Consider the following 17,284-nt stretch of genomic DNA (forward strand, 5'->3'; position numbering starts at 1 on the left):
CGGTGACCTACAGAGAGCTGCTGCAGAGGGTCTGTCAGTTTGCCAACGTCCTGAAGTCTCAGGGTACGTTAAAACTACCTGATCTGTAACTACAACTGTGGTCGGCAATATGGCAACGAAGATTCGTCTAGTCTTCCAGTAAAACACGAGGAACCGTCATCTCGCATTCGGCTTTTATTGTTGTTTACGTGATCACGCTCTTGTCTCTGTGTCTGTCCTTGTCTGCAGGAGTGAAGAAGGGCGACCGTGTGTCCATTTACATGCCCATGGTGGTGGAGCTGGTGGTAGCTATGTTGGCTTGCGTCCGCATCGGCGCCGTTCACTCCATAGTGGTGAGTTCGGAATACACGGCTTAATAAAGGAAGGGTGCACGGGAACATTACCACGTACATGCTGAATTATGGTTGGTTTGAGATTAAAGATGGGTGTTAATGCTGTGTGTACCGCCGTTTCCAGTTTGCAGGTTTCTCTTCTCAGTCTCTGTGTGAGAGGATCCTGGACTCTCAGTGTTCGCTGCTCGTCACAGCAGGTGGGTTTCAGATTTAGAAAACAAATCTACGTTGCAGGTTTCCACATAAATGCAGTGCTAAATACAGCAGGGTGGTCACTGGGGTTCAAGCAACACGAAGCATATTCCCTGCTGAAGACGCTGAATCCATACCAGCTCCACATCTGCGGCTCTGTGCCTGACCTTGACCTCTGACCTCTCGTGTATTAGAAGCAAGATAAAAAAAAACTATAACTGTATGTCTCAGTTGCCTAAAAGGTGTGTTCAGACGGAGAGCGAAGCACATTTCCGCCTCGCGTTATTTTCGGGAATTTGACTGCTGCACCGTTTATGCAGTCTGTGTTGATTTGCCCCAAACAGCCAATACGTACATATACGTGCATGCATGCATTCTTGATCTGCTTAATTTTTTAATGCGGCGTCGATGGACACTATTGTCCCAAAATGTAATGCACAATGGAAACGAGGAGATACTCATAACTGATACAAAGTGAAATAATTGTGGACAGTTGGGAGGCAGAAAACATGAAATACACACATGCTTCTTAAGTTTTCAGTGTTAAAATTGGCACTAGTGTTCCAAAGTCTGTTTTTGTTCATAGTTGCATGCCTTTTGTCATTTCTTGTATGTCCGAAACCGGTAAAATTACTGTTACTGAAATGATGTAGTTTGTCAAGGCGATTCGTAGCTTTTCTCAAAGCTTGACCTGGCAGTGGACTAGTTAAAGTTTTCAGACAGAACTCTGCTTAAAGGATCAGTCTGGTGATATTCTACAGTTTTCTTCAACAAATCCCATAAAGAGACCAAACCAACTATGAATGTACCTGCGAAGAAGTGTTGTGTGTGAATCACAGCCTGATGGATCTTATTCCTCCACTGTTGTCCAGAAACTATTAAAACACATCAGCGAGCCGCACTGTTGCACTGGCTGACATGTTCCTTCATCACCATGAACACACACACTGTATTTTTTTCTGACTCAGCCCCACACACACCATCCTGCTGCCCCAAACACTCACTACAGCACCACATGTGGCACTGAAGCCCCCCTATGGCTTCTCAGCTAGTCAAGCTGAAGCAAGTGGCTGAAGACGAGGTGCTGAGCTGTGACCAGTAATCAGTCTTATTATGTGGATTAGAGTCTGGGGATATAAACCTGTTAATCCACTGGGTTAATGGCCTGTAGTTGGAGCCCACACACACACACACACACACACACACACACACACACACACACACACACACACATTTCTCATTCATATAAATCCTATCAGCGTATCATTGGGGCCTTTCGCCCTGACTGGCATCGTGCTCAGAGTTTTATTATCTTGTAATGAGAGAATGAACGGTGAAACAGAGCTAAATTCTCCACTGGGTCTCGTTGAGTTTTACTACCACGGATAAAATTTTGCAAACTATCTCAACTACCCGTGAAACTGCAGGGGTCGAGGCCCTGTCGTAAAATTGGAGCTTCACTTGTTAGCAATGAATAATACCTCCATTTTGCAGAAATTTAACTGACGCTCTTGCACAGAATGACTGACTGAATGACCTGAAGAGAGACGTAGTGTAAACTGGTTTTTGTATTACATTAAAAATTGGGGTGGTATTTTGCCGTCATCAGTGATATTCTTTTCTTTAAAGAGCCACTCTAGAAATGTTTTAAGACGCATAAAAATACTCTGCTTTGTATAATAGTTTGTGTCTGATGTGGTTTTTCCACAAATAAGTTGTTATCTGTTCTTCTCCCTTGCTGAAAAATCCACAATCTTTATATGAATATGCAAATATTTTTCACTTCAAAAGTTTAACTGCTTTTTTTGTCCCATTTTCTTCTTCTCCACATGCTGTCTGTCCCCTGTTACTTATCCTTTTATGTTTTGTAAATCAATGTCATCTGTTGTTGCCTTTTGGATTTGTTAATATGTCCATAAGAGTATGCAAGGGAGGAAAAAAAGAAGTAGAAAAGGGAAGCAACATGGCTGGAAGTGACTGCAAGGACAGAGATGGAGGGTTAAGGAGTAGGCGGATTTAACACCTTAATCACACGCCGACCGGCCGCGAAGCGATATCTTTAGAGCGCAACTGCACTGTAAGAGAGCCACAGTCTTCATACTGCGCAAAAATGCATTGTGAGGTTCAGCTGAAGCGGATATGAAGCTCAGAGTCCGTACAAACCGCTGGAATGATTACAGCAACCAATACCTCTTTAAACATACATGTGACATGCGAGAATTGCGTTAAGACTGAACAAAAACTACGTAAACAAAATTAACACCAAATGAACAAGAAGACCTTTCAATCTCAAGAAAAGAATTATACGTACGTACGTGGTTTTAGGATTCATTTTAAGATCTTGTTGATTACTTTTAAGGCTCTTCATGGCCCCAGATTGTATTTTAGACCTTATAATCCCTTATGAACCTTCATGTAGTTTGAGATCTTCGGGCAGGGGTCTCCTGTCTGTCCCTGAGTCCAGGATGGAAACTAAGGGGGACAGAGCTTTTGGTTTATTTTATTGCTTTTGTGTATTTTATGTATTTTATTTCTTTATATTTCGTCATTCACTGTGGTATTTTATTTCTCTTGTTGTGAAGCACTGTGTCCTTTGTTTTGATAAGTATAAAAAAAGTTTTATTATTATTACAATGGCGACTGAGGATTACACTTGAATGTGTTTCTGATGCACATTTACATAAAGTCTGGTCTGAAGGTTGACGCGTAAATAATCCATTTTGTCCAGTTTTCAACAAATCTGTCCATCTGGGTTCTCAAGTTGAAAGTAATTCTCTCCATTACATAAATATTGTACACCAGGTCAATCTTTTCATCAACACTGCGTATTTCTTTTTCCCAGCCATTTCTTACAAGCCACCAATAGTATTCCCAACAAATATTTATCCTCCTTCCTCCATTCGAGTACCTCCAGTTTAATCAGGTGAATCAGCTCAAAACTAAAAATGAATCTGGTTAAAACACAGGATGCTATGAATTTTATGCCAAAATGTAGTCACAGGGGGCCAAACTCCAAGATGCATGAAAACGATTTGCGTCTTTGTTCACACAAGATCTCCAACAGTCAGTCTGGTTTGACTTTTTTTTTGGGTAGCTGTACAGAAATATAATATTCTTCCAGCTAAAGCGTCACTTTCATCTTGTTGAATGCTAACGTTAGCCTGCTAGCACCTTTTCCAGTCCCTCCTGCTGTTAGCCTGAATGAACTGACTGCAGAATGAATCTCTCGTCTTTCTTTTCTCTCTCTCTCTCCCTCCATCTTTGTTCACCTCTGTTTTCATCTCTCATTCGTTCAGATGGGTTCTATCGTGGAGATAAGCTGATCAACCTGAAGCTCTTAGCTGACGAAGCACTGCAGAAATGCAGAGACAAGTAAGCTGTCAGGACACACACACACACACACACACACACACACACACACACACACACACACACACACACACACAAAATTGTACTTGTGTCTTAGTGAGGACCTAGCCATCACAGCTACATGCGTTACCCCAACCCTTACTGTAACATAAATCAAAGTACAAGAGCACAAAATACTGCAGAATTACAGAAACAGCTTATTTTGTTATCATTCTATTATTGTTTGTTGGGATTGGGATTTGTTGTTCCCTCAGTTTTTTCCACTTCCATATTAAAACATACATAGAGCTGAGTCTGAAAATGCTTGCACTATCTCTATATCTCATAACAAAGTTGCAGCAAGAACATATGTTAAACAAAATATTAAATAAGACAATCAGTCAAAACATTTGACACCTGTGTAGTCCAGGCACACGCAGCTTTTCATTTCAGATAAAACCAATAGTCAAACATGTTTCGTTACAATGTCTTTCGCAACACACCCCTAACCGTGTTGTTCTCGATGTTACTAATAAATGGACAATGCAGCCACTCTGAACTAAAAACGAGCTCGCAATGAAACGGAGCTGGATTTAGATAAGCTTTCCTCACATTATGCATCTGTACAATCTCTTAGTTTCCCTCCTGTGAAACTAAACAGGGTAATCCTGTTTGGATAAGGATAGATGGATGATCCAACGTGAGCAAAACCATTAGGCTGATATAAATTATCCTTCAGTGCATCGCCACACGTCTGTAATGCGCCTCATTAACTAGATGAAAAATGACTTCATTGCCACATTGAGAAAAACATGTTGGTTATATGTTGTCTCTCTCTTTGTGTGCAGGGGTTTCCCAGTACACAGGTGTATAATGCTGAAGCACTTGTCCAGAGAAGCAGAAGAGACTCCTCTGGTCTCTCAGTCTCCCCCCGCCAAACGGTCCTGCCCTGGTCTGCAGGTAAACCACAAACTAAAAACCCAAACTGGGCTGTTCCAGAGCAGGCCAAAGAGTCCCTGTGATCTGTGGTTGAAACATTAGTTTGATCTATTACGGTTATACTCTATCATTATATCATGCAGTCCCGTCAGTGTGTGTCCTTTTTATGTTAAAGTTTAAGAACACATCATTGCTTTGCTTCTCCCACGGTTGTCCGATAAAACACAGAGGGGTCAGTTTTACTAACATGTGGATGAAACTAATTCGACACTCGTCCTGATTCCTGTGTGTTTTTAAAGGAAAAGTCTGATGATATTCTGTGTTTTTTGTTATTGTCAACAAATCCCATGACAACACCCAAACCAATAATGAATTGATCCGACTAACAAGTGATGTGTGTATATCACAGCCTGATATATCTTCCAAATCTCATGTTCAGACTCAAACAAGCAGTGAATGTATTTGCTAATAAGTATCATGTGTGAATCACAGCCTGATGGATCGTCTTCCTCCATCGTTGTCCAGAAACTATTAAAACACATCAGTGAGCCGCTCTGTTGCACTGGCTGACATGTTCCTTCATCACCATGAACACACACACTGTAGTTTATTCTGACTCAGTCCCACACACACCGTCCTGCTGCCCCAAACACTCACTACAGCACCACATGTGGATTCATCCGCCGCTGAAAATAGTCCCCAACAAATGCACTGTTTCCTCCTGTTGGTTTGATAAAAACTACAGCGAGCAGCTGTTTTAGGAAATTACTGAGCCTTTTTAAACATGAAACTATATATCTGTGAGGTGTTTTTTAAAGATTTACGTCTTCAGTAGGAACCAACGGGCTCGGAGCTGAGAGCCGCAGACAGGAAGTCAGACAGTACTGAGAGACGGACTGACACGTTGTTGGTTTGGGTCTTTTCGTGGGATTTATTGACAATAAGACAAATATAGAGTAAAGCCAGCCTTATCCTTTTTTAAATATAATTTCATTCCTTATTTCTTATTTCTGCACCGTCAGCTATGTCAGTAAAGTTAGAGATGCCTCTGAATTCTGGTGCAGCAGGTTATTCAGCTGCAACAAGGACTGTTACTGACTTTCCCTCAACTGTTTTTATGTTTTGTTTGAAAAAAAAAAGTTCAAAGGCACGTGGCTCTTTTTCTGTTGTTTTGTACCTTCTACATTTTTTTACAAAATGAATCTCGAAAAGCTCCTAAAACTTCTCTCAATGTGTCAACTTGAGGCGACATTGTGGATTTTTCTTTGGGTTTTTAAAATAACGACTCTCCCTCATTAACGTCTCCTCCTCCTCCTCCTCCTCCTCCTCCTCCTTTCTTCCCTCCCGTCCAGCAGGAGAAACAGACAGGGAGAGTAAAGAAAACACGTCCTGTGCCGCAGGTATTTTCGTACCCTCTTCCCTCCACTAAACCCCCACCTTTGTTTTTGCTTTTGAAAGAGGAATTTCACCCACAAGCAGAGTTTTCATATTACTGCTGAAGGGTAAAAACAAGAGAAATTCTTACTCAAGTTCATTTTAGGGGCATTTATTTTGCTGACTTTCATGACTTCTTGGCTCTTGAAATCTTTGATTCTATATATATATATATATATTTTATCTGTTTAAAAACCCCTGATAAAATTTAAGAAACTATTATTGTTGATATATTGTTTTTACCCAGCAACAGCAGTTTGTTATTCCTGTGATTTTTTTTATTTTTATTTTTATTTATTTTTTTAACAATTCAGATTACATTTGTGAACATGAAAAATGATTTTCCCTAATTTAGAAACAAATGAGCTTATTATATCTGATATCTGTTGACACTACGAAACAATATGAAACAGACACAGTTGGTCAAATTAAGACGTAAAACTTCAAATTTTAAGTTGCCACTAGTGAATTGTCAGCTTTTAAAATGACATTTCAGATTGACTGATTTGTAAAATTTTATGCTGCAATCTGCAGCAGAATCGAAATTAAGACCAAAATTTAGACAAATGGAAATTGTTACCTGTGTTCTCAAATGTTTGCTGGGCTGTTTATTCATTTGAATAAAATATATAAATTCTCTGTAAGCGTGGAATTTGGACTAACACTGTCTTTCTCTTTTTGTTGTTTATGTTGTGGTTCTACACTTTTGCCTTCGACTACACTCTTGTTGGGGTTGAGCACCTTTTCGATTTCGTACGCAGCCCAAAATGACCTGCTGTCTGTCTCCGACGGGTGTCGTGTTTTTCTTACTAACGTAACAGCTGTAACACTTCTCTCCTTTACTTATACAGCGCAGGGAGGAAGGATCAGGGGTCTGTTGTTGTGGCTCACTAGGATTTAAGTTTTGGTTTAAATAAACAGACTTTGCCTTCTACAATTTTTTAAAACCTTTCTGAAAAAGAACTAATAATTTGCTTACTGAGCAGGATAATCCACACAAGTATAACACACTCCACTGAACTGAAATCCATCAGCAACAATTCAGTATTATTGTCTTGTTTTACCAAATTAATCATTCTAAACAAATTACATTGCATTGAAAACCATCTACTTCATTATTTTATGTGATTTTGTTGTTGTTGCATATTTTTGCCATATTATGCTACATCAGAAAAACATTTTTTTCAATATCTCCCAGCCCTCACTCCATTTTATTTTTCAGTAACTGCACAGCTTGTCCTTTTTTATAGAATCAGATTTATGTCTAAATACACAAACTATTTAAAAAGCTTTAATTTCCTCGTCGTATTTTGCCCAGATGCAGATACAAACAGACCCCTGATTCTCTCAGTTAGTTGTATGTAGATAAAGAGGTTAGAGCCCTGTGTTTTCTCTCATCAGCGGGCCACATTACCTCAATCTGTTCTGTACATCTTCATCATCTGTCAGTGTCGCATCCATTCCTCTTCTTCACCTGTCCCAGCTTTCCAATCTGTGCTCCTGTTTTCTCTCCGTGCGCACATAAACATTTAAAAGACGGTGCGTCTGGAAGCAAACCACTTTTGGTTTATGCTCAAACACGCAGGAAACATTCTGGTCGTGACTGAAAACACAAGGCCCTGCCAACATGATGTGATCTTTGACGTGACGTTCAGCTCTGTATGAATTTAATGTATCTCTGTGTGAATGATCAGATCTGGGTCGGTGTACTGTTTTTGAAAGGAGCTCACTTGATTTTCTGGGACTGATTGATTTTGTTTTTGGCACATGAAGGCAAATAAGATTGATCCAGAAAACTATTCATCCATCACTCGGCGACAAACTGAAACACTTTAAGTAATTGGAAAGATTTTGTGGAGTCATGATTTATTTTAGGACTAAATCTTTCAGTCTGTATCTTTCCCTGCTTGTCTTATCTTTCTCAATCTAAATCTTTCTCTATATCTTATCTTGATCTCTCTCTTCTCTTCTGTCTTTGTCCAGAGGTTGTCAGGCTTTTTATACACTTGTTTCAAACGAGGATACCCCGTTATTCCTTAAACTGTATATACATTTTACTTCATATTTTATATCAAACAGTAAGTGACCCAGCTCTGATTGACACACAGGGAATAAGTTTCAACAAAACGTACATGTTTGTAACTTTTCTAACAACTCTTTATTGCTTTATTCACTGTAACTCAGATCTACAGACATTTCTCTCTTGTTTGAACTCTCTTCCAGCTAGTTTGCGAGGCAAACTAACTTTCTTTCACTTTTGTTTTGTGTTTTAGATTGTAGAGACATTTGTTGTTTTGAATGTGGACAGGGATTTTATTGGGGAACTTGTGTGTTCACTTGTCCCATCTGTTTGTGTCTGTGCACGTTTGTGTCGGATACCAGGTCCCGTGGAACCCCGAGGTGGACTTGTGCTGGCACTCTCTGGTACGTGGAGCTTCAGACGAGTGTGAACCAGAGTGGTGCGAGTCAGAAGATCCTCTCTTCATCCTCTACACCAGCGGCTCAACCGGCAAACCAAAGGTAGAGGAAACACACACACACACACACACACACACACACACACACAGACATCTGTCTTTTCTACAGAATCAACCACTGTAGCTGTAATGTTCTGCACACATGACTACAGATACACTGTGTTCAGACTGGATTCTGCTGCAGTATTTTTTCACTGTAAACTGGTTGAATTTGTAGATTATCTTGACGTATTAGACGTAGTGCTCAAACATTGCCATTAAGCCATAATCCACCAAAACTTCCAGCTTCTCAAGTGTGAGGATTTGCTGCTTTCTTTCCAGTTTTATATCATTAAACTGCAAAGAAAAATTAAACATCTTTGGGTTTTAGGCTGTTGGTCATGTGGTTTTAGGCTCTGGGAAACGGTGATTGAAATCTTTTGCGATTTTCTGACATTGTATAGACTAAATGATTAATCAATTTATAAAAAAAACAAAAACAACAACTCAGGTGGCGTTGAGAGCCTGCTTCCCCAGGAATGAGAGCTTGTCCTGGGACACGGAGACCCTCATGAGCCGGTGCTGGTTATAATCAATTTAATCAATCATAAGAATAATTCTTAGCTGCGGCCCTAATCAGAGATTTATATTTAGGGATGCACCGATTCCAACACCTCAACTCAGGTTTCCCAAATTTGGTAACATGGGACCAGGGAGTGCTGTGGCACTAAAAACTGAGGGACGGCCCGTCGTGACTGGATGAATGTGATGATAGTGAAAACACTGAATTTTCTAATGACATTGACATAGAAACTGTATTTATTGTCCTCCTGATTTCTTGGAAAATTAAAATATTACTGTCGACACAGAAACATTTTCCTAAGACGAGTATCGTTCATGCCATTAAGCACCAACAGCAACCGCGTTGAGTTTCTGTTCCCTTCTTGATGATTTTCAAGGACCATATCGATGTTTGTTGCACGTTGTTGAACATTTACGACAGAATGGGAAAAGTCTGCAGATGTGGTTCAGTGCAGCCGCTGTCCAGACTTGTACATCGGTATGTTTGGAGCTGCTCATTTTGGAATTTGTTGTGAATTCGTGTGATCTTGTGGAAAGTCCAACATCTGAGACTTGAAAGGCGGCTGCCAAAACAGCTGCTTTCTTTTAATACAAAGAGTTCACGACGGGAGAACGAGCTCGCTTGCATTGTGCCGATAACGTTGTTAAACTCAGCGCGTTATATCGGTTACTGTATGGCTCTGCCTTAACGTTCGGATGCTTTTCAGCCTGAAGCTTTCTGTTGCACTTCGACCTACTTGTCAGTATCGTGCACTTCAAAAGAAAATGTAAATTATTTTATTTATTTTTTATTTTTTTAAAGAGTCAGAAAATGTTGGTAACTGCGACTTTATAGTAATAGTTGTGTCCATGTGATTTGGTTATTTCTTTGAATGTAAGCAGATATTAATCTTAGCACAGCCTTGCCCCTGTTACGTTGTTAAATTATGGATTATCGTGTAAATAGTTGAATTATCAATATTTGTAAGGGCCAAAAACCAGCAGGTAATGATCATTATCAGTACAGAAATTTCATGTTGGTGCATCACGAGTGTTTTTACCGCCACCAATAAAGTTAGGAGGTCTGTCTTTTTTAATTCCTGTCTGTTTGCAGTGAAAACTGTGACTTGAAAAGATGCTCTTTGTCTTTGGCCTTTGCTCGCTCATGAAATGTGTTTTTAAACCCGTTAACCCTCCTCTCGTCTGCAGGGAGTTCTTCACACCGTCAGCGGCTACATGCTCTACACTGCCACCACCTTCAAACTGGTGTTTGACTACCAGCCCGATGACATCTACTGGTGCACGGCAGACATCGGTTGGATCACCGGACACTCCTACATCACCTACGGCCCGCTGGCTAACGGGGCCACCAGTGTGCTGGTGAGTGAAGGCTGGGGCCGGTGGGATTACTCAACTTCCTGTTTTTACAAACTTCAACCAACTTGGCTGATGGTCGCTCTATTGTGACTGATTGCAGGTGGTGCCTGATTTTTATCTGCAATGGTCTGCAGCTAAAGAATGCTGACCAATATAGTCATACGTGCTTTCTTTACTTAAAAAGGTCTGTAGTAGCCATTAGTTCGAGATGGTAAAGGTGAGATGTGAAGATGAGTTAACTTTGCTTTGAAACATGTGTGTAGCGGGCTAGGATGGCTTAATTTATTCTGGCTATGAGCAGATAAGGAGGGATGAAGAGAGGGATGTAGGTCCATAAATGGTGAAGAAAACAGCAGAACAGGTTTATATAAACCCTTACATCACTGTGTGAAGTCTCCCTGACATGCAAATCATTTGCAACTTTGCAAGAAGACACACTGGACAGGTTGCCAAACTGAAATACGTTTATTCTTTTTAACCCAGTAATGATGAATAAGTGTGATAGAGGGCACAGACTGTTATAAAATGTGACAAAACAGGCAAAATTAAATACGCTACATGCAATGATTATGATGCTGTAAATGAGAAAGCTATAGGCTATTATAATCTTGTTGCATGTCATATTTTATTGTGAAAATTCCCATTTTTTTGGCCATTTTAATGTCTTATCACCAGCTGAGTCCTATTTTTCCATCTTCAGCAGACCTGCAGTCGTTACGATGAGTCACCATTACAGGGAATTACCTAAAACAGCGAGGTTTCTCCATAAAGGGCTGGTTGCATCATTTTTAGGTTGAGTCACTTATGAACTTAGGCGAACCCATATTTAATGAAACCAGAGATGTAATTTAACTGAACGTCAACCTGAAAGAAAAAGAAGTTAAGAAAAAGATGTTTTTGATGACATAAAACACAACAGTAGTTATTTTTAAGACCGTATTTATATGAAAGCGCTATTTAAAGTACACGCCAATGATTGCTCAAATGAGCTCCTCTTAACTATTCTTGTATTAATTTGCATAATGTAATGTATGGGACATTCTCATTTTTTTATTAAAAACCAAACAAACACAGGAATATTACATGGTATGCAGCTCTACCACTAAACTACTAGGATGAATTGGGTCAAAATCGGGTCATAAAAATACAATTTGCTGTTTTCTTCTCTGTAATAAACTAATCTTGGAACAGAGAACACACTCCTTGATGTGTTGGGACATAAAATTCAGGTGAAAATGGCGTAAAACTTGATTACTTGATTTTTTTTTTTTTTAAATATAGGAGATAACATTTCTTTACAGATTTTGGTGAAAGTCTGTAAAAATAAAAACACTGAACCTGAGCGCCTTTCAGGCTGATAACCTGCTGTCTCTCTAACTCACAGAGTTTCTGTTTGGCCTTTCTGCAAGTTTGTATTAGTGTGAGCTGGAGCTGAGACAAAAAGTCGATCTATTGATTAGTCAGACAGAAAATTAATCGGCTGTTGATAATCGAAGAATGTTTTGTCCTTTAGCTTCTCCTATGTGCGAATTTGCTGCTTTTTTTATATTACTGTAAATTGAATATCTTTGAACTGTTTGGTTGGACTAGCCATTTCAAAACGTCACATTTGGCTTTAAGGAAATGGTGATGGACTTTTTTCACCATTTTCTCACATTTGATAAACCGAATGATTTGGCAGTTGCAGCCTTAGTTTGAATTCGTAAATGTTGTTATAATTATTATTCAGGCTGAAGACACAATCCCGGTTCCCCACACTGTTACCAAGCCTGAAATGTGACGTTGTTTTACTGTTTCTGTTGACTTTGTTTTTATATTTACTTGTTTGTGTGTTTGTGTGTGTGTGTTTCAGTTTGAGGGCCTGCCTACTTACCCAGATGTAAGCCGTATGTGGGAGATAGTGGACAAATATCACGTGACCAAGTTCTACACAGCTCCGACCGCCATCAGACTGCTGATGAAGTACGGCAGCGAGCCGGTGCAGAAGTGAGTCGTCTCTGACCATCATCATCACCAGTTATTACTCTGTTTGTGTGTTTAATGTTGTTTTATTCAGGAAATACACATAAATGTGCATTTTCAGCAAAAAGCACGTTAAACACTCGTACTCAGGCCTAGATATCCAACAGGAAAGTGACGTTGTGCATGCAGGGAGGCAGCTTAATGGCTTCTGTGGTAAAACACCTAATTAACTTTCTCTTCTCTCTCTCTCTCCGCAGGTATAAGCGAGAGTCTCTGAAGGTTTTGGGGACGGTGGGAGAGCCCATCAACCCTGAGGCCTGGCAGTGGTACTACACTGTGGTGGGGGAGAAGAGATGTCCTATTGTCGACACCTTCTGGCAGACAGAAACTGTAAGTTATAGTTATATCAGATATCCACCGAGGGGCTTCCAGCAGCCGTAACAGTCACATCTGTAATTGTTACACATGATTGTGTTTTAATTAATTTCCTCATGGAAACACGTTAATCTTTTCAACTTGTTTTGGCAAATTTAAATTAGCTGTTCACTCTGAACCTGCTGCCCCCTGCTGGAAAGGCAGTTTACTCACAGCGTGTGGGATAAAAAACATTTCTAACTGGGTGTTTTCTGACCTTTCAGGGTGGACATGTGTTGACTCCTCTACCTGCAGCCACACCCATGAAACCTGGATCTGCTGTGAGTAAACGCACTCAATATTCATATAATATTTTGTGCTTTTATATCTTGTAGTGCTCCAACATTTTAAGGCAAATTTATTTTTATAGCGTAATTCATACACAAGGCAGTTTCAAAATGCTTTACTTTAAAATAAATTAGAATTTTGTTTTAAAGATTGAATAAAAGAAAGCGTGAACATAGAAATACAAATTTGGAGCAAAAAAATAAAGACAGAAAAAAGCAAAATAAAAGCAATTAAACGGGACATTAAAAAGCGGCAAAAAATAACAGGCCGGTCAGAGTTGGGGCACACCGTACTGTGTGCGCAAGTGTGTCCCGACTTTTTTTATTTTGCACTTTTGCAAACAACATAAGAACAGCTAACAGATGTGACAGGTGAGGTGAAGAAGCCACACATTCCTCTGTTTAATATTTAATAACTTATCCTGTAAACATCACAGAACCGTGGTTAATGTCTCAAATTGACGAAAACACCTGTATCATTAAATGTGCAAACACAACATAAAACGCATTATTTATTTTTTACAGTGAAACGACTAAAGCGTACCAAATTTTAGGTTGATATCTAAAAATATTATGTTTTTACAATTTAGTAAAAGTAGTGTAGCCTTTTTTTTCTTGTTGTTTCGAGAAAATGTTCAAAGAGTTTTTAAATGTTCTTTGAGAATAGAAATCGACTTTTATTAACTAAACAACAGTAGCACATATAAACTTCAATTTCACATATTTGTATTTTATAAGGTGCTAATAATTTTTGGTTTTGGTTAATGAGCAACTTGTTTCACATGTAAACAAATTGTAGCCAAAAGTTCGGGGGCACTGCAGAAAGAGGTTCGTATAAAAAAAGACAATATAAGATTATGAATTAATTAAAAGACACTTAAATACAAAATAAATTAGAGAGACACTAAATGAACACAGCAATGCAGCATTGATCACCTGACAGTGAATATCTATATTTAAATATAGAGAAAAAAACCCCGAATGAAGGTGAATAAGCCAAAGCTGAATGTAATAACAAGATAATCAAGATTTATTGGACATTGTGAATTAAATATAATGACAATTTCCTTTTTAAAATTTCAGAATCATAAGTTCTTAATTCTTTTTTTTTTTTTTTTTTAAATATATGAATGTGTACAAATGTATAGTTTAAAGTGAGGAAGATTTTCTTACTAGTTTGTCCTCCTCGCTGAGATGAAACTGGATTAAACACTGTTACAACATTATTATTTCACACCGATCTTGGTAAAATCATGCCTAGGTTACTGCCGAACTCACTCATTTCACGCAAACCTCTATTGGAAAATCTAATTTTAATGTCATACAAGATAAATAAAGTATATACAGTGAAGTAACATTTGCCGTGCGTCCTCTTCTGTCCTCCAGACGTTCCCGTTCTTTGGAGTGGTGCCGGCCATCTTGAATGAGTCCGGAGAGGAGCTGGAGGGGCCAAGTGAAGGATACCTGGTTAGGATTATTAATATTTCTGTGTTTCCCCCCTTTGACTCGTCATGTGTGTTGATCGCTTTCCGCTTCCTCTGCCTTCCAACAGGTGTTCAAACAGCCGTGGCCCGGCGTGATGAGGACGGTGTACGGAAACCACCAGAGGTTTGAAACCATCTACTTCAAGAAGTTCCCTGGATACTACGTCACAGGAGACGGTGAGAGACGAGATCTGTTTTGATAAAACACTGGTGGCCTCGGTGAGATATGAGAACATGCTTTTTATTTTAGTGTTTTTTCTTTTCTTTTTTTATTCATTTACTTAACTTCCTGTTATTATTTTAAATCGTTCTTTATCTGTTTCCTAGCTCTTTGACTGGTTCTTGTCTTTTTCTCCGCTTATATTATTTTATATTATCTCATACTATCAATTATTATCTTTTACTTTTATATTTTTATTATTTACTTTCTATGTATTTATTCTGAAGTTTGAAAGAACTAAACTCACCTCTCAGTACAACGACAGTCTTCAGCTCTCGGTAACAAACCTCTGTGTGAGCTGCAGCAGTGAGTCAGACGCCTCGATGTGTTAAAGTGACTTAAAGTGGAAATTTAAGGTGAAAAAAGGAGATCAAGAGGTGGTCGTTCACTCACCTTCTCTATGCACTACTGCTAAAAGCTTTACGTTTACAACACTTGTTTGAACTTTATTTTTATCTAATTTTTTTAATATGGTGCAATATACTCTGTTCTCAGTTTAATAATTCCATGTTTGTTGATATTTATTAAACTATATTACTGCCGTGCAGTATCCACCGCCTAATAAGCTGGTTAAATCTGCTACACTCAACTTGACAGTGCACACAATTGCACAAAATATTACTTATATTATTACATTGTACTGTACGCTTACTTAGCTTTATACTTCATACCCACTTTAGGTGTATTATAGTGTATCATATTTCGATTTGCTTGCAGACTTATTTATAATTATGTCTATTTCTATTCTGTGTGACGTGACAGTGAGCAGCTGTAACAAAGAGTTTCCCCTCGGGGATCAATAAAGTATTTCTGATTCTGATGTACAGGTTGCCGTAGAGACCAGGATGGCTACTATTGGATAACAGGGAGGATAGACGACATGCTGAATGTCTCAGGTAAGACTGACCGCTGAGCTTTTCTGATTTTAAACGACCGAAGTTAGGATCAAACCTGTGTGTGTGTGTGTGTGTGTGTGTGTGTGTGTGTGTGTGTGTGTGTGTGTGTGTGTGTTAGTAAGCTGTCTTTATAACCCTGGCTTTGTTTTTTTTATTGAATATCAATCCAGAAACAACTTCAGTTCCGCAGTCTGTACAACAGCCTTCATAACAAAATTAAGATTTAGATGCATATTTATATTCTGACAGCAGCTTGATAAATAATAACAAATGATAAAGCTGGTTAGTCAGTTACGTTTAGCTTGACATCATTTTTTGACCTTTTTTTTTTTATTATCTTGTATATGTAAATCATTACGTTACGACATCACTGATACGCGATTTAGTGCAGGGCGTAACCTAGCAACATCTAGCAGCTTTTCGAGCTTTAGCCGCTTTCCGCTGAAAATAGTTGGGAACGCTGTCCCAGACACCCGTTAACCCAACGCATGCAAACACGCACAGAAAACACGTAATTGACAAACCAAGAACGATCTTAGAAATGAAGGAAAAACAATCTATAGATCAAAGGTTTTCATTTTAATATTAATCCCAATTGACACATGTTCTTGTATTAGAACTCATATGTAATATCCAATTTACAAGAAACTTGTCAACCAGGAATGGATCGCGTAGCTTCTTCGAGAACATGAACACAATGCCTCAGCTTCATGTCGAACTATACAAATATTCCCTCTCCTCTACTGTTCCTGATAAAATCTCTCCATGAAGAATCGGCGCGTACAATCTTAAGATCCATTTTCTCCTCTCTTTTCCTTCCAGGTCACTTATTGAGTACAGCGGAGGTGGAGTCGGCTCTGGTGGAGCACGAGGCCATCGCCGAGGCTGCTGTGGTGGGCAGACCTCATCCCGTCAAAGGAGAAAGCCTCTACTGCTTCGTAACGCTCACTGATGGAATGACGTTCAACTGCACGCTGGAGGCACAACTCAGAAAACAAGGTTGGTAAACACAGAAAGGTGTAACAGCGTTTTAGATCATCACGGGACTCTTAAAGGCTCCCAATACCTTTTTTGGGGGGTATAGAAAAAATAGATTTAAACAGACAACCCTGATTCTGATTCTACTGCACAGGTATAAATGGAAAAAATAAAATGCGCAAAGAAAAGTGCTTCATTGAAGGTTTTCCAAACAATTTCTGCTAGAGGTTATGTAGTCTGAGATATGTTTCTTTTAAGGCGTTTTGATTTCTGCGTGACGTCAGTAATAAGACCTGGTTTTCAGTGACTTATCTTTGGTGTTCACAGTACGGGAGAAGATCGGTGCCATCGCGACACCAGACTACATCCAGGATGCTCCAGGACTCCCCAAGACCAGATCTGGT

General features: G+C 39.2%; 1 protein-coding gene across 3 annotated transcripts in view; it reads left to right on the plus strand.

Annotated features, from left to right (window-relative positions):
- The window catches only part of acss2 (acyl-CoA synthetase short chain family member 2), a 37,184-nt gene that overhangs the window by 16,116 nt on the left and 3,784 nt on the right, over window positions 1-17,284 (plus strand). Inside the window, exons 3-18 of one of the 3 annotated variants that reach the window (XM_044210206.1) lie at window positions 1-63; window positions 229-332; window positions 457-529; window positions 3,821-3,896; window positions 4,721-4,832; window positions 6,164-6,211; window positions 8,628-8,765; window positions 10,472-10,642; window positions 12,492-12,625; window positions 12,859-12,991; window positions 13,240-13,296; window positions 14,689-14,769; window positions 14,855-14,963; window positions 15,834-15,902; window positions 16,725-16,901; window positions 17,208-17,282. The exon at window positions 1-63 is cut by the window's left edge and continues 29 nt beyond it. In XM_044210206.1, the coding sequence (XP_044066141.1) occupies window positions 1-63; window positions 229-332; window positions 457-529; window positions 3,821-3,896; window positions 4,721-4,832; window positions 6,164-6,211; window positions 8,628-8,765; window positions 10,472-10,642; window positions 12,492-12,625; window positions 12,859-12,991; window positions 13,240-13,296; window positions 14,689-14,769; window positions 14,855-14,963; window positions 15,834-15,902; window positions 16,725-16,901; window positions 17,208-17,282 (1,620 nt within the window). The remainder of the gene's footprint in view (window positions 64-228; window positions 333-456; window positions 530-3,820; window positions 3,897-4,720; window positions 4,833-6,163; window positions 6,212-8,627; window positions 8,766-10,471; window positions 10,643-12,491; window positions 12,626-12,858; window positions 12,992-13,239; window positions 13,297-14,688; window positions 14,770-14,854; window positions 14,964-15,833; window positions 15,903-16,724; window positions 16,902-17,207; window positions 17,283-17,284) is intronic. The other 2 variants (XM_044210207.1, XM_044210208.1) reach the window with 2 other exon arrangements.

Source organism: Siniperca chuatsi, linkage group LG10, assembly GCF_020085105.1.
Source record: "Siniperca chuatsi isolate FFG_IHB_CAS linkage group LG10, ASM2008510v1, whole genome shotgun sequence".
Lineage (NCBI taxonomy): Eukaryota > Metazoa > Chordata > Actinopteri > Centrarchiformes > Sinipercidae > Siniperca > Siniperca chuatsi.